The 18345-nt window shown below is 41.3% G+C and overlaps 1 protein-coding gene across 2 annotated transcripts in view; it reads right to left on the minus strand.

Moving 5' to 3' along the window:
- Positions 1-417: 417 nt before the first annotated feature.
- CHN2 (chimerin 2) overlaps positions 418-18345 on the minus strand; it is a 390810-nt gene continuing 372882 nt past the window's right edge. Inside the window, exons 11-14 of one of the 2 annotated variants that reach the window (XR_005779250.1) lie at positions 12407-12544; positions 6015-6120; positions 3148-5322; positions 418-3070 (exon numbers count right to left, since the gene is read on the minus strand). Coding sequence is in view for 1 of the 2 variants with exons in the window: in XM_040433568.1 (XP_040289502.1) it covers positions 5151-5322; positions 6015-6120; positions 12407-12544 (416 nt within the window). In the remaining variant the exon portion in view is untranslated. Of the gene's footprint in view, positions 5323-6014; positions 6121-12406; positions 12545-18345 lie in introns of both variants that reach the window. The other variant, XM_040433568.1, reaches the window with a different exon arrangement.

The raw sequence follows: 18345 nt of genomic DNA on the forward strand, positions 1-18345 counted from the left end.
AAAAATACCGGAGTGCCATATTGGCTATTTCAGACAGGGCTATAGCGGTGAATGAAGAAGTGGCCACGCTTGCACAGTGCGCTCTACATTCACCATTGTGGGACTTCCAAAAACAGCCAAGCATGCTCACTCTGCTACTTTCTGAACTCCTATAGCAATAAAGGCAGAGTACGCTGCGCATGCGCAGTGTGCTCTCCACTTCAGGGGCCCTGTTCGGGTCCCAGAGGTGGGACCCTGCACCTATCTAGCATTAATGGCATATCCTAGCGATATGCCGTCAGTGTCCCAGATGGGCCAACCCTTTTAACCGCTGACGTTACAACAAATGTATGACTGCCGTTCACACTGGATAAAGTTCTGCCACCTTTCCTATCTCAGGGTCTGCTTGGATTAAGATGCAACTTTTTTCTCATTTGGTGCTTTTTTTTTTGAAGAGTTGCATTTTGTAAATGTGTCTGAATCCTTGCCAAGCAGCAAGTCACGCACACTTTTAATCGCTTTATAGCCCTAAATTCTAGAGCAAACTGTTAATATGTTGCACAGCAAATACAACACTATTCTGGAGCATCAAAAAGGTGCAAATACAGTGATAGTTGTCAGTCACAGTCTACTGGCAAAATGTAGGTATTAAAGAATGAACAATGATATGCTTCAAATATTATAAGGGTTCAGAAAGTTTGATCATTCTATCATTTGAAATAAAAATACCCTGACCTACATATAAAAACGTTAACAAATTGCGCACAGCACAATATACATTTCCATAAATGCTTATGGCATGCATTAAACAGTTTATTCTATCTGGTTCATTTACAAAATGTAGGGCTCTGTTCACACTAGCATTTCTTTTCTCTTACATTAGGGGTTTCTGGTATGTCTGGCGCAAAGGACAGCTCAGCTTGCCCTGATATTTATGCTGTTGAAAACACTGGAACCTGATAGATTCCTGATGGACCCATTATAGTCATCGGATCATTCAGGATTCAATGGGGTCAGTTCGAAAAAGGGATACCAGTCATGCTTCTGTTAAGAATGAAAACGACAACACTAGTGAGAACAGAGCCTTATTAGTTCTTTATTTTTTCAATATTAAAGAGGACCTTTCACCGGTCCTGACATTACAATATTAGTACCTGGCAGTGTAGGGCATGTTGTGGAGATGTCCTCGCGCTTATTATATTTTCTGTGCGCTGCTCCGTTCCCCCGCTGTGCCCCGTTCTGGTTTCCCGCTCTGTATGATAATCCATACCATTGATACAAGGAGGAGGAGACGGCCTTGTTTCTCAGGGGGTATCTCCTTCTACCTGGCTATGAGCTGACCAACCACAGCGAAGCGCGTCACGGCCAGGGAGAAGGTGAGACTTTTTTTCTCCCTGGCAGTGACGCGCTCTGCTTCCGATTTGAGAGCTCAAAGCCAGGTAGAAGGAGACGCCCCTTGAGAAACACGGCCGTCTCCTCCTCCCTGTACTGATGGCATGGATTGGCATACAGGGCGGGAAACCAGAACGGGGGCACAGCGGGGGAACGGAGCAGCGCATCTGAAAAAAAAAAATATGCGTGAGGACATCTCCTCAACATGCCAGGTACTTATATTGTAGTGTCAGGACCGGTGAAAGGTCCTCTTTAATACAGTATATTTACAAGGGGTCCCATCTAAAAAATATTTACACAGTAGCCTCATCCCCTTTATAGAGAGACAGATCAAATCACTCATATCCTGGAGCATTTTAAGAGTCCCCATCTAGATTTACGAAAAACTGTTGGCAACACTTGACTTGTTAACCTAGGAAAGCTTTATTTAGAAAATGTAGCCATGCGGGATTTGTAGACGTGGACCTTCAGGGGGAGAGGGGTTTAGGTGGTGTATGGTCTTTGTGAAGTCATGTCACAGAAGGGTTCAGGAACACAAATCACAAAAACCTACTCACTTTACAGTTTCTTAGATTTTTCAAGAAAATTGTAAATTGGAACATATACATAATCACTTTAACAAAAAAACTAATGCCAAATGGACTGGAAAAGGACTTTAAGAAAAAAGTGCTAATGGTTCGATATTTAATTACAGGAAAGATATATCCAGCAACAAATGCCTCTTTACATTGTAAGTAGCATCTTATTCAGAATTCAAATTTTAACACAGTACTGGACTTTCAATTTTTCCTGGGAAACTAGATTTGCCAATTAGTCTTTATCCCTGCAGGACTTCGTCTTTATCCCTGCCAAATTTGCTTTTAACCGTATCATATGTGTCAGACATTTTAATAACAATGTTATGGCATTTTGACATGGGCTAAATTAGACACAAAATAATCTGACAGGCCCAGACTCATGACAACTCTGTATTTAAAAGCTATTTTAAGGCTTTTACAATGCTATGTTTTATTGATAGATGCCTTTCTCTCACTACACAAAAAGCACAAAACCATAATTCTTACTGTAGATGTTGAATTTAAGATGGACCTGTACTTGGGATGGACCTAAAACTATAGATGTGTCCTCCCTTAACTCAGTATATGTGTGGCGAGAATTGAAAAATAAGAAGTAAAAAAATAAATGTATATTTTATATATAAATGGCCAGCAGATGCCTTCGACAGATGCTATCTGTTGGCTATCCGGCACCATAGACTGCCATATTAAAATTGATACTTTTAAGGGCTCATGCACGTGACCGTGATCGGGCAGGGAAATATAGTCCGTGTGTTGGCCGCATCTCCCAGGGCCCCAGCTCCCCTGACCCGAACTGACTGTATCATAGTAATTTATAATACTGTCAGTCTCTGATTGCGGGGCTATTGCTGTGTAACAGATTCCTTTGATAGATGCTTCCAGTTAGCCATCTGTCAGCTTCCATGTTAAGAAAAAAAAAAGTATACATTTAACATATGTAATTTTACTTTTACTGGATGGCTGTAACAGATGCCTCTGACAAATGCCATCCGTAGACTATCCAGCGCCAATAAGCTCCGAAGTAAAAAAAAAAAATTAAAAAAATCTACCTTTTTTTTTTTTACTGGATGACCTTAGATTGTATCCATTTTCTATCTTGATAAATTGGAATCCTTAACAAACTTCAAGAAAAGTTATGGGTTATATGTACTTAAAGGAAATGTATCAGCAGAAAATATTTTTATTTTATGTTGATTACCGGTATTCATGTAAAATTATCTGTGGATTAAATGCACATTCGGCATACATTTCCTGTCTTCAACAGCTCAAATGTCAGCTTTGTTGTGTAGACTGGGAAAAATCAGCACAGTCATCTCATTATCATTAGTGGTTATGGATTCAATTACAGCACAATTGTACTGCCAGAAGCTTGGGCAAGGCAAAGATAGCAATACCATATACTATACACACAGAAAAGCATCTTCCCTGTCAATGCCTGATCTCTAGGGGAGATGGTTATAGTATGTTCTCTTTGTGAAGACTATATCACTCTATGGACGCCTTCCTGTCTATTAAAGGAATTGTCAGAAAAAAATAAATAAAATGAGAGCAGAAAACTGTGGAAGTAAAGAAAAAACTATTAAGCGTCTTGCTGCTCCAGTCTCTGACGCACTAGTCTTCGCTGGTCTTGCAGTGATCACATGCCATTCATTGTTCACATTAGCGACGCAGCCAATCACCAGTCTCAGCAGTCACATATGCAAAAACAAGACTTGACCACTGAGGTCAGTCAGTGTCTGCAGTGGTCATGTTAATAATGAACTTGATGGCATCAATGCAGGACCACAGAAATACCAGTGGGGACCAGACCAGTAGTGCTGGAGCGGTTGGACATTTGAAAGGTAAAAGTTTTTTTTCTTGATTTTACACCGTTTTCTGCTTTTGGCCAATGTTTCAGAAATTTTGGACAACCCCCTTTTAACTCCTTTTCACTGCAGCTGCCATAAAACACACACAATGCTGTACTCACTATATGTTCATCACCCAGGGGAGTTTTTATAAAATTAAATAGTTGCAAGATAAAAATAATTGTTTCTCTTAAAAAGAGTTAAATCTCATTAATGAAACTAAGAATAAATAAATGATACATTCCCTTTAAATAGTGGTCACCCAAATATGTCAAGTAGTTAATGGGCTCTCTGGGATTTCTCAGGCTGGGCTATCAATATCAAATCGTCAGGGTTCGGAAACCCCACACCCCTGCTGATCGGCTGTGTAGTCCCACACCAGAACTAGGGGCTGGAACTAAGCAGCTCCATTGTGTAGTGGACGGAGCTGGTTCCTGTAACACTATCATTCACTTCAGTGGGAGCAGCGCTGCAGTAACCAGCTTCGTCCACTACACAATGGACGGAGCTGTTTAGTTCCAGGGCCTATTCCCAGCTCTGAGGCTACTCCCGAACACCTGATCCGTGGGACTGTGGGGTGTCAGACCCCAGCCAATCTAAATATAAAAATGCTAAAGAAATCACCATAAACTCTGAATGGGTATGTTATAATATGTGGAAAGAAAGACGTACAGCTCGGGCATGAACATGCAGGGCATCACCAAAACTTTAAGTGCAAAAAACAACAAGAAATTTAGCATCAGAAGTAAAAAGCATACAATCTTCAAAATCCATCCAACATGTACGTCTTGTGAAAATGGATTTTGAAGAATGCCTGAATATTTTATGCTTTTATGCTGCTGGATTTTTTGTCCTTTTTGCACCTATGTAATGAGTACAGAGGATGAAATAGTTATATCTAAGAAAAACAAAATAGTAAAGGTTAATGAGTAAAATCCTAAATTGCTTGATCGGATGCTTTGTGGGACTGCGCAATAATCATTGACTACTACTATCTACAAGACATTGTATGGATTGCACAGTGCAGGAAATACATATGTATGAATAATCCTATTCAAAAAAATACTGTATGCTTTACAGGATAAGACATTGATCTCAAAAGGACTCTTGTTTCTTATAAAATAAAAAAAACTACTGAAACATATTTGCTGGATTATCCCCTAAACCTTGCTCCTTTTCTAAAGGAGATATGTTCATATGTCTATGAGACATATGCTACATCAAATAATTTGGCATGTGCTGTATCTGTGCTACCACAGATACTAAAGTTCAGCGAGTGAACTTGTTTTTACGAAACCTTTTGCTGCTTCAGGTCGACCAAAGCAATAAGTGCAAAAAGCAATCCTTCATATGTTCAGAATAAAACGTCTTCATTCTGTATCAGTATCTGCACAACTTGTTTCTGGTGCCGCATGTCGTTCAAGGAGGTCATGGCATTCTCCTCTGGAGGTCTCATCAGGGTCGGGCCAAAGACAATACCAAGGTTTTCTGCCCCCATCAGATTCTCTTTCTCATTCTGTGTAACCCTGCAGTTAAGTGTAACAAAATGTTAATAACGAAGTCAATCACCCAATTCTAGTATGAAATCAGTTTATTTATTACGACTAGTCCTGGGACTCCCCCAAAACTGTGCATAGTAATACACAGGGTAAAAGTGGTGGAAAATCTCATCTTTCCACGCTGAAACCTGCTGCAAAGTCCTCACGGCCGTTCCATGCATTGGGGTCCGCAAATTGCTCGGGCACCATCCGTGCGTCTGCCGCAGACGGATCAAGACCCATTCTGGATATGTTCTTTTTTTTTTGCGTTGCGGAGGCACTGAGAGAAACCCCACGGAAGCACTCCACACCGCACCTTCCAGACCCAATACGGGCACGGACGTGCAACGGTGCTGTGCGGATTTTGTCACTGCAGACCCTGTCTAGATTTTCTACAGTGGAAAATCCACTGAGGACTCGTTATGTGTGTCCGTACCCTGAGGCAGAATTTGTATGTACATATTAGTAAAAATGTTTTCCATGTTTGTACACTGTTTACTGAGGATTGATAGATATATATTGTCCAAAGGGGTTATTGGATTTGCTTTTATCTTACACAAGAAAACATTACTGTATATTATTTAGCTTTTCTTATAATGTGTTATAATGTCTCTTCATTTTATGTTTTCAGGCAACATAAGTCAAATGGTCAACTTTAAGTGTACAAAAAAGATACCTACTTTTTCAGGTGGATCATGAGGTACCTAAGGGTCTCAAAATGTGCAGGAGGCAGGAGCATCAGTGCTTCATGTATCGCTTCTAACCTCTCATCAGGGTTGGCTATTTCTAAAAAGAGAAGTTTACAATACATTATGGTCAGCTGGATGATCTACTAGTCTAATATAAGCCTAAGGCTTATATTAGTTGAATGCTAAAAAAGGACTGAATCCATCTATTGAATATCTTTATCAAACCTTATGAGCCAGGCAGTTTGTGGGCTCCATGGGCTAAGAACTGCACTGCATCTGAATAGCTCTCCAAAGCTCATATTTCCATGTGGTCTTGGAAGCTGAACTAGACCAAGTAGGTATTAAAGGGATTGTCCCACAAAAATTATTTTACAGTTTTCAAACCAGCACTAACCAGGATCTATATACTTTTGTAATTGCATGTAATTAAAAATTTGGAATAGCCAATGAGTTATTCAATAAAATATCAGTATAGCGCCACCTGCTGTTTGTTCTTTTTCTTATTTCTTTGTCCTGCTCACTGATAAGGCCGCACCTGCTCAGTTCCATCCTTTAACTGGCTCCTGAGCTGTGATAGGGAGAGCTGAGACACGCCCCCTTAGCTGCAGCAGAAAAGACACTCCCCTTGAGCTAACAGCTTGATATAAATCTAGCAGAGCAATGAATGAGGAGATCTCTGGATCCATGTGAGGTACAGGGCTGGTTCTAGCTTTGTTAGGGCTATTGCACATGAACGTTTTTTTTCCCGTTTCCGTTCCGCTTTTGCGGTCCGTATGCGGAACCATTCATTTCAAAAAACCAGAATGTACTCCGTATGCATTCCGTTTCCGTATATCCGCTCCGCTAAAAGATAGAACTTGCCCTATTATTGTCCGCAAATAATGTTCCGTGGCTCCATTCAAGTCAATGGGTCCGCAAAAAATACGGAACACATCCGTATGTCATCAGTTTTTTGCGGATCCATGCCCACTTTGCCCATGTGTTTACTGTTTACAAACATTACTGTACATTACAGTAATGATTACAAATTTTATGTTTCCGAACCGCAAAAAATGGATCACATACGGAAACCATACAGAGATTTTTTTGCTGAAAAACAGAACGGGAACGGAACGGAAACAAAAAACGGAACAACGTATCCGTAAAAAACGGACCGCAAAACACAGCAAAAGACATACAGTCGTTTGCAAGAGGCCTTAGAAAGAGATTGTCATGTCCTATATGATGTCTGATTTTCATTTTTTACATTAACTATTGGATAACCCCTTTCATTGTATTAATTATTGTTATTTAGTCTTCTGCTAATTAAAAACACCCGACGCGAATTCAAAAAGAGAACATTGATCGCACATCTACATGCCAAGCAACCATGATTTAGTATTTATGTGAAAAGAACATAAATGAGGATTGGTGTTATGTAATAAGTCGTTTTTAGGGCTCCAGCTGCAGGAATAAAAATGGACAAACAATAAATCTTTCCTGATGTGGAAAAAATTTTGCTGCACTTACGAATCAGTGGAAATCCAACTGACAGCGCTGATGCAGTTTGTCCTCTGCTTGTACGAGCAGAGACTGCCCCTGCGCTTGCTCAGCAGCGTCCCTGACAATCAGAGAAGACTGTGCAGTTTCAGGGACAGCCCGCTCACCACCCTCGGGATTCGTATGCATTGCTGATGAGACTGAACTGAATAGAAGGAAAGCGTCACAACGCCACATGTCCACCTCAGCACCCTTCTGAGGGAGCTCAATAGAAACAGCAGGTGGCAATACACAAAGCTTATTCGCTGCATATTTAGTGAAGAAATCACTTTTTAATAAGTGTAAATTTAAAAAACTTTCATATTTTATTGCAAGATTTGAATAATACAGTGTTCTTGTGGGACAACCTGTGGTCATATTCTACCTTGGGGTCCAGTGCTGCAAGGCAACCGTGCTAGCTGCTGAGTCATTGTGCTGGACAATGTATGAAAATGTCATAGTATATTGCCACCATGTGATGAGGTTGTACAAATAAAGATTTATCGAAGGTTTCCCATGATAACACTGATAAACTTATCAATAGTTGTGCTGTGTGCAAAGAAACCCAACCTTTGAATCTTGATTCCCTTTCTGCAGAGCCCTTACACACACACACACATTTATATATATATACACTGCTCAAAAAAATAAAGGGAACACTTAAACAACACAATGTAACTCCAAGTCAATCACACTTCTGTGAAATCAAACTGTCCACTTAGGAAGCAACACTGAGTGACAATCAATTTCACATGCTGTTGTGCAAATGGGATAGACAACAGGTGGAAATTATAGGCAATTAGCAAGACACCCCCAATAAAGGAGTGGTTCTGCAGGTGGTGACCTGACCACTTCTCAGTTCCTATGCTTTCTGGCTGATGTTTTGGTCACTTTTGAATGCTGGCGGTGCTTTCACTCTAGTGGTAGCATGAGACGGAGTCTACAACCCACACAAGTGGCTCAGGTAGTGCAGCTTATCCAGGATGGCACATCAATGCGAGCTGTGGCAAGAAGGTTTGCTGTGTCTGTCAGTGTAGTGTCCAGAGCATAGAGGCGCTACCAGGAGACAGGCCAGTATATCAGGAGACGTGGAGGAGGCCATAGGAGGGCAACAACCCAGCAGCAGGACCGCTACCTCCGCCTTTGTGCAAGGAGGAACAGGAGGAGCACTGCCAGAGCCCTGCAAAATGACCTCCAGCAGGCCACAAATGTGCATGTGTCTGCTCAAACGGTCAGAAACAGACTCCATGAGGGTGATATGAGGGCCCGACGTCCACAGGTGGGGGTTGTGCTTACAGCCCAACACCATGCAGGACGTTTGGCATTTGCCAGAAAACACCAAGATTGGCAAATTCGCCACTGGCGCCCTGTGCTCTTCACAGATGAAAGCAGGTTCACACTGAGCACATGTGACAGACGTGACAGAGTCTGGAGACGCCGTGGAGAACGTTCTGTTGCCTGCAACATCCTCCAGCATGACCGGTTTGGCATTGGGTCAGTAATGGTGTGGGGTGGCATTTCTTTGGAGGGCCGCACAGCCCTCCATGTGCTCGCCAGAGGTAGCCTGACTGCCATTAGGTACCGAGATGAGATCCTCAGACCCCTTGTGAGACCATATGCTGGTGCGGTTGGCCCTGGGTTCCTCCTAATGCAAGACAATGCTAGACCTCATGTGGCTGGAGTGTGTCAGCAGTTCCTGCAAGACGATGGCATTGATGCTATGGACTGGCCTGCCCATTCCCCAGACCTGAATCCAATTGAGCACATCTGGGACATCACGTCTCGCTCTATCCACCAACGTCACGTTGCACCACAGACTGTCCAGGAGTTGGCAGATGCTTTAGTCCAGGTCTGGGAGGAGATCCCTCAGGAGACCGTCCGCCACCTCATCAGGAGCATGCACAGGCGTTGTAGGGAGGTCATACAGGCACGTGGAGGCCACACACACTACTGAGCCTCATTTTGACTTGTTTTAAGGACATTACATTTAAGTTGGATCAGCCTGTAGTGTGTTTTTCCACTTTAATTTTGAGGGTGACTCCAAATCCAGACCTCCATGGGTTAAAAAATTTGATTTCCATTATTTTTTTTTGTGTGATTTTGTTGTCAGCACATTCAACTATGTAAAGAACAAAGTATTTCAGAAGAATATTTAATTAATTCAGATCTAGGATGTGTTATTTTTGTGTTCCCTTTATTTTTTTGAGCAGTGTATATATATCATCTGCATCTATGTATAAATCTAGCAGAAGTGTATAGCCCTATCCAATATACACTGCTCAAAAAAATAAAGGGAACACTTAAACAACACAATGTAACTCCAAGTCAATCACACTTCTGTGAAATCAAACTGTCCACTTAGGAAGCAACACTGAGTTACAATCAATTTCACATGCTGTTGTGCAAATGGGATAGACAACAGGTGGAAATTATAGGCAATTAGCAAGACACCCCCAATAAAGGAGTGGTTCTGCAGGTGGTGACCACAGACCACTTCTCAGTTCCTATGCTTCCTGGCTGATGTTTTGGTCACTTTTGAATGCTGGCGGTGCATTCACTCTAGTGGTAGCATGAGACGGAGTCTACAACCCACACAAGTGGCTCAGGTAGTGCAGCTTATCCAGGATGGCACATCAATGCGAGCTGTGGCAAGAAGGTTTGCTGTGTCTGTCAGCGTAGTGTCCAGAGCATGGAGGCGCTACCAGGAGACAGGCCAGTACATCAGGAGACGTGGAGGAGGCCGTAGGAGGGCAACAACCCAGCAGCAGGACCGCTACCTCCGCCTTTGTGCAAGGAGGAACAGGAGGAGCACTGCCAGAGCCCTGCAAAATGACCTCCAGCAGGCCACAAATGTGCATGTGTCTGCTCAAACGGTCAGAAACAGACTCCATGAGGGTGATATGGGGGCCCGACGTCCACAGGTGGGGGTTGTGCTTACAGCCCAACACCGTGCAGGACGTTTGGCATTTGCCAGAGAACACCAAGATTGGCAAATTCGCCACTGGCGCCCTGTGCTCTTCCCAGATGAAAGCAGGTTCACACTGAGCACATGTGACAGACGTGACAGAGTCTGGAGACGCCGTGGAGAACGTTCTGCTGCCTGCAACATCCTCCAGCATGACCGGTTTGGCATTGGGTCAGTAATGGTGTGGGGTGGCATTTCTTTGGAGGGCCGCACAGCCCTCCATGTGCTCGCCAGAGGTAGCCTGACTGCCATTAGGTACCGAGATGAGATCCTCAGACCCCTTGTGAGACCATATGCTGGCCCTGGGTTCCTCCTAATGCAAGACAATGCTAGACCTCATGTGGCTGGAGTGTGTCAGCAGTTCCTGCAAGACGAAGGCATTGATGCTATGGACTGGCCCGCCCGTTCCCCAGACCTGAATCCAATTGAGCACATCTGGGACATCATGTCTCGCTCTATCCACCAACGTCACGTTGCACCACAGACTGTCCAGGAGTTGGCAGATGCTTTAGTCCAGGTCTGGGAGGAGATCCCTCAGGAGACCGTCCGCCACCTCCTCAGGAGCATGCACAGGCATTGTAGGGAGGTCATACAGGCACGTGGAGGCCACAAACACTACTGAGCCTCATTTTGACTTGTTTTAAGGACATTACATCAAAGTTGGATCAGCCTGTAGTGTGTTTTTCCACTTTAATTTTGAGTGTGACTCCAAATCCAGACCTCCATGGGTTAAAAAATTTGATTCCATTTTTTTATTTTTGTGTCATTTTGTTGTCAGCACATTCAACTATGTAAAGAACAAAGTATTTCAGAAGAATATTTAATTAACTCAGATCTAGGATGTGTTATTTTTGTGTTCCCTTTATTTTTTTGAGCAGTGTACATTGATGGATACAAAAAAAGGTTTTTAGCACGGTGGCTCAGTGGTTAGCACTGGTGCCTTGCAGCGCTGTGGTCCTAGGTTCAAGTCCAACATCTGCGTGGAGTTTGTATGTTCTCCACGTGTTTGGTTGGGTTTCCTCATATACACATAGGGAGCTTAGATTGTGAGCCCCATTGTGGACAACATGTCTGTATAGTGCAGCGGAATATATAAATGCATAAATTAAATAGTTGCAATTTTCAGCACTTTTGCATTTTTTTGTGGTGCATGTTGTGCTCCTGATGTTAGCTAAAGTTCTATGAGAAATATGAAATGCAGGAATGTAATACTAGTGTTTTTGTTTTTACATTGAGTGGTGTTATTTGTGTCTCTGGTGTTTTTATATAAATGTAGAATATTGATGCAATGGCTGGAAAAATATCATCCATACATTTGTTTAAAAAAAATTAAAAAACTCTAAATACACATGTGGTATAGAAAAAAAACAAGCAGCTTCTATGGTGTTTTTTTTAGTGGTCTAAAAACACAAGAGCAAACATCTTTAGGTGGCATTTTCAAATATTTAATATCCTAATGTATATTTTTACCCTACCATGTAAAATTACATGACTAAGAGTATGGTGCCCTGTAGTTATGCCATCCTGCCCCCGGTATAACCTTTCCTGTTAATCTTGCTCTATAACAGGGTGCATACTACTGTTTTTTACTATCAGCACATGAAGGCAGCCAGCTGGCATATTCCACTGTACAGGGCCAAAGTGCACTATTTCTACTCCATGCCAAGTGGGACCTGCCCCAAAGGAACACAGAGTTTAGCACCTAGACCTATTATTTGATGAATGGTCTATAAACATCACCTTAATGACAAATACCCAAGAATATCTATGAAAAAGGAACACTCCCAGAAAAACGGATACACTGTACTCTCCCCAGAGACAGGGCTTCAAAAAATCAAACACTGTGTATAAGTTGTGCCTTGCTGCGTTCCTTTAGGTCACAATGACTCTGTACACTTACTTGCTGCTTCAATGAATTTGGAATACGTGTCATATGTGATGACTGGAATCGGTAAGTCCCTGAAATATAATTTCAGTGCTCCAGCGATGATATTTATGTCTGGATAGGTAGTACTGGAGAGATCAGTCTTGTCACCATCTACAGAACAAAAAGAGAAATGTTAGAGATACATAATCATGTGTCACCACATAATGCCATATAGTACCAGAACTTTATTTCTCAAAATGAGTTTGTCAATAAATGTAGAGAAAAGTAGGAAAATGTGAATGAACCAAGACAGTGGGGCAGAGTTATTAACAGTTTTATGCCAGAAAAGTAACGTAAAAGTCGCAAATTTTGGAGCACGCCTTAGTTGTGCTACAGTTTGCAACTTTTTACTCTTCTCAACACTTTTCCCTCACTGCCCTAGAGCACCAGATATACTGATTAACCCCTTTACAACCCTAGACCACCAATATGCTGATATTAAGCCCTTCATTCGCCTACAGTACCTGGTATACAGACATTAAGTCATTCACTGTCCTAGACCACCAGGGATCCTTGCATCAACCCTTTACTGCCCAAGGCCATCAGGGAGCATTCATTTACTCCTTTACTGCCCTAGATCCCCAGAAATCTTTATATTTACCCTTTACTACCAAGACCATTAGGGATCCTTCATTTACACCTTCACTGTCCAACACCACTGATGATACTGATATTAACCCTTTCATTGCCTAGCCACAACAGGCATAATTATAATAACCCCCATATTTGCCCTTGACCACCAGGGTTACAGCATTAACCCCTTCACTGCCCTAGACCACCAGGGAGGCAGACAATAGTCTTCAATGCATGAGCCCTGGATGCTATGTAATACTATTTGCCTAAGATACTTTGTGGCCCTGTATGCCTGGCTAATTTATAGGTAATCATTGGGGTGATGCACATTAATATTTACTTGATGCAGTTCTGCACTGTCCAGCTCAGAGGGAATAGTGCCCGAATCCTAAACTGCCCCACTCACTAGCTACAAAGGCTTAGAGGGAACATTGCTACCAATGCAGCTGAAAGTTATGGGCAGGTTGCTCTGGGCAGGGTGACATGGGAAGAGGTTGCACAGGGGTAGGTGGTGGCACAGGCTGAACATTTGCACTAGGGCTCAAAGGCTTTTAGCTATGCTCCTGTGTGCAGCCTCTCAATGTGCCTAAAGTGCAACTTAACAAATGATCCAATCCATGTGGGGACTGTATATTTCTTGAAATATGTGAGATCAGATCCGATAACATACTTTAATATTACTGAGCTCTGCTACATTTCTTATCAGCATGCCCTGCTGATATACTTCTTGTGAAACTGCTTTTGAGTATTATACAGTCGGCTGCTCACAGGGAGACCTGGAACAACTTGGGTGGTAAAGATTGACACTCCAGTAATAGAGATAAGAGAAATATGCACAGCATTATTGAGCGCACACTAGGCATAACCAGGACAGCACTGGAAATCAGCGGGTGGAAATAGTTTTCTAAAAATATACGTTACTTAGTCAATGGTATGTCAACTGGACACACAGTGAGTCTGTGTAACCTGTACTGCCCCCAGTCTCACTGCTGTTCTATTTTAAACATTTTTCCAGACTTCCCAAGTTTTCACTTGATATTCCTGAACACACAAAAAGCATGCAAGCTTTGGCTTAGAAACGCATTTACTGTAGAAATGTAAAATGCAATAGCCCGGAGACATGAAAATCTGTTATTTTGTATCATATGTATTTATATAAAAATAAGTAAACCCTTTAGAAATACCTGGATGCAGGGTGGATTTGATTGAAATCACAATGATTTAAATCACAATTTAAATCACAATTTAAATCACTAGTCAGTAAGGCTTGATTTAAATCATAGTTTTCTACATAAAGACTAATTCTTGCTGGTATAACTTATAATATGCAAGTAGATGAAGATTTAAACAACTTTTCATATTAGTTTGATTAGGTTGATTCTGCATTCATAGGTTTGTAAAAGTTAGGATTAAGGTATTTTTCTCAACTCTGTTCATGTTATAACATTTTTGCTGTGAAGAAGAGGCATGTGATCTCTGCTGAGTCAAATTCAGTTTTGAGAACTGCAAAAGTAAACCAAGCATCTGTGATAATATCTTGTAGGCAGAGAAACTGCCCAATAATCTTACAAAAACCTCTGGAAGAGCATGACATTGTGAATGGATTAATGGCATTTATTTACCAAAAAAATTACACATATACAGTAGAAACATAGAATGTGTCGGCAGATAAGAACCATTCGGCCCATCTAGTCTGCCCAATTTACTGAGTACTATGGCCCTATCTTATATGAAGGATGGCCTTATGCCTATCCCATGCATGCTTAAACCCCTTCACTGTATTTGCAGCTACCACTTCTGCAGGAAGGCTATTCCATGCATCCACTACTCTCTCAGTAAAGTAATACTTCCTGATATTACTTTTAAACCTTTGCCCCTCTAATTTAAAACTATGTCCTCTTGTAGCAGTTTTTCTTCTTTTAAATCTTCTCTCCTCTTTTACCTTGTTGATTCCCTTTATATATTTAAAAGTTTCTATCATCTCCCCTCTGTCTTGCCTTTCTTCCAAGCTATACATGTTAAGGTCCTTTAATCTTTCCTGGTAAGTTTTGTCCTGCAATCCATGTACCAGTTTAGTAGCTCTTCTCCGAACTCTCTCCAAAGTATCGATATACTTCTGGAGATATGGTCTCCAGTACTGAACACAATACTCCAAATGAGGTCTCACTAGTGCTCTGTAGAGCGGCATGAGCACCTCCCTCTTTCTACTGGTAATGCCTCTCCCTATACACCCAAGCATTCTGCTAGCATTTCATGCTGCTCTATGACATTGTCTGCCTACCTTTAAGTCTTCTGAAATAATGACCCCTAAATCCCTTTCCTCAGATACTGAGGTTAGGACTGTATCACTGATTTTATATTCTGCTCTTGGGTTTTTACGCCCCAGTTGCATTATCTTGCATTTATCAACATTAAATTTTAGTTGCCAGATTTTTGACCATTCCTCTAGTTTTCCTAAATCCTTTTCCATTTGGTGTATCCCTCCAGGAACATCAACCCTGTTACAAATCTTTGTGTCATCAGAAAAAAGACACACCTTACCATCGAGGCCTTCTGCAATATATATTAAACAATATGGGTCCCAGAACAGATCCCTGAGGTACTCCACTGGTAACAAGACCATGGTCTAAATATACTCCATTGACTACAACCCTCTGTTGTCTGTCCCTCAGCCACTGCCTAATCCATTCAACAATATGGGAGTCTACGTACAGCCTTATTCTACATAATTAAAAAACTAATCTTTATTTCATGATGGAATAACCTTTGGATGGTAATATATTTTCCTCAAAAAGCATTTTATATAAAAAAAAAAATCAGATTTAAATAAAAAAAATCAGATTTAAATAAAAAAAAAAACAGATTTTTTTTTTTTTTTTTTAAATCATTGATTTTTATCCACCCTGCCTGGATGTATGCACTGATCACTAATCACATGTGGTCTGATTGTTATCTAAGTCACCAATCAGATGTGGACCAAAGATATGGTAGTGTGAATGGGGCCTAACTCTATGTTAAAACCTTCTGTTGAATGACAACTAATCTTAAAGGGGTTGTCAGAGATAAATAAACATCTTGGAAAACTCCTACAATGTCTTAAAAAGATTTTATACTCACCCATTTCTCCAGTGCCGTTCTCTGTGGCGGTGGTCCAGTATTCCTACCTCTATTTGTTTTTTTTTAAACAGCAGTGGTAACGTGCCTGGATGCTGCACGTGACCGCTGCAGCCAATCACCTTCCTCAACAGTACACGCGGGGTGAGTATGTATTGTTTTCTTTTTTTTGTATTTTAAAACATTTTTTCATTATCTTGGACAACCCCTTTAATGTACATGATGCTGTGAAATGCATTGCTTTTCACAGCAGTACCTCTGGCTATGTCAGATACTCCCAGAAACAACTTGTCTTAGGAGGTGGGCCGCAAAGTAAAAATTGTCCAAGTTAATCAACACTTTTAAAGGGGTTGTGCAAGAATGGGGGCCACTTGGCCATGATGGAGACCAAATACCCTTGCGTCATTTGACCATCTGTCATGACATAAGAGAAGCCAGTCACCGCCGTGGCCAGTCATTGCCTGCGGCGATATCAAACATGATGTTTACAGTGGGGGAGCCCAGGTGAGCATCACAGGCCTGGAGAGGGAGTGGGCTGCCGCTGCGGAAGGAGTTTCCCTTTACAGGTCCAGCCATTCTTGCACAACCCCTTTAAGTTCAGTGGTGTATGAAGGAAACTGCGGATATTGATAGTTTTCTCAGATAAAATGGAAACAAAATTACCAGAACTCAATTTTCCTAATGTCTGTTAAGAACATAAACATTCATAGAAATGTGTACAAAACACACAAATAAAAGTCTACATCAATTCATGCCAAGAGAATTTTAATTTTGGATTTTTTCCAGGTCTTAGAATATATTTTTAGAGAACGGCTTTAGGGTAGAAAAGACAAGACTGACAACTGAAGTTAAGTGATCAACTTGTACAAGAATCTTATCCCTGACTGTTTGGACAAAAAAATATATTATTAACAGGGTTGTCGCATGGATGTACAGCATTCGCTCTCCCTGAATTCATTTAAAGCCAGTAAGGCTACTTTTACGTTAGCGTTTCTATTTTCCGGTATTGAGATCCGTCATAGGGTCTCTATACTAAAGAAAAACCCTTCAGTTTTGTCCTCATTCATTGTCAATGGGGACAAAACGTAACTGAACAGAACGGAGTGCTCCAAAATGCATTCCGTTTCATTTGGTTGCGTTCTCATACCGGAGAGCAAGCCGTAGCATGCTGCAGCTTGCTTTCTGTCATGGCAATGCGGAGCAACACAGATCCGTCATGACCCACAATGCAAGTCAATGGGGACGGATTTAACTCTGACACAATCTGACACAATAGAAAACGGATCTGTTCCCAATTGACTTTCAATAGAGTTCATGACGGATCCGTCTTGGCTATGTTAAAGATAATACAACCGGATCCGTTCATAACGGATGCAGATGGTTGTATTATCAGTAACGGAAGCGTTTTTGCTGAGCCCTGCCGGATCCAACAAAAATGCTAGTGTAAAAGTAGCCTTAGCACAAGGAGAGGTATCATATACAGTAGGTTCTCGTCCAAAAGAGGTCACTATGCAGTGGTGGATGGGCACAAATGATTTTGACGCAATTTTTTTTATAAAAACCTCATATTCATTTTTACATAGTGCATATATTATTAGTTTATAAATATATATTTATTAGTTTAGATATTTTATGCTTGCAGAGTGCTGTTGAATTGTGTTTGCTTATACTTGTGGATGTCCTGTATGTCATTGCTGTATGAAAGTATATAAAGACCATTGAAGGCCACTGAAGTGTTGGCTGGGGGATTTAAAAGGTGAGTAATTGTTATTTTTAATTTTATCATATTTCCTGCTGTAATGGAACATTTTTAAAATCTGGGACAGCCCCTTTAAAACAGTATAGAAAGGAATATTTATTCAATAAAATGCATTCTCAGATTAAGAGCATTGGTTGTATTTCTATTAAGAGAGTCTTCTTAAAATAAGCTGACCACAGGTTGTTTCACTGCTGTTAAGTCCACAGGGGAAGTGTCGGTTTCCCTGCGGCCCCAGGTTACATTGTGTTCATTGAAATCATTGACCATTCTGGTAATGCCTAGATATCCAGGGTCCAGGAGGGAGCAAGAATCTTTCTACTCTAGCCAATCTCTGATCTAGCTTATAAAGATACTGAACTAAGGACTCCCTGTATTAATCCAGAAAGCCCTAAAGGGTATTCTAAAAATGGTTTTCCAAACCAGACAACCCTTTTAATAATCATCAGGATTCCTTTAACATAGGCAT

Source organism: Bufo bufo, chromosome 5 (genome assembly GCF_905171765.1).
Source record: "Bufo bufo chromosome 5, aBufBuf1.1, whole genome shotgun sequence".
NCBI lineage: Eukaryota > Metazoa > Chordata > Amphibia > Anura > Bufonidae > Bufo > Bufo bufo.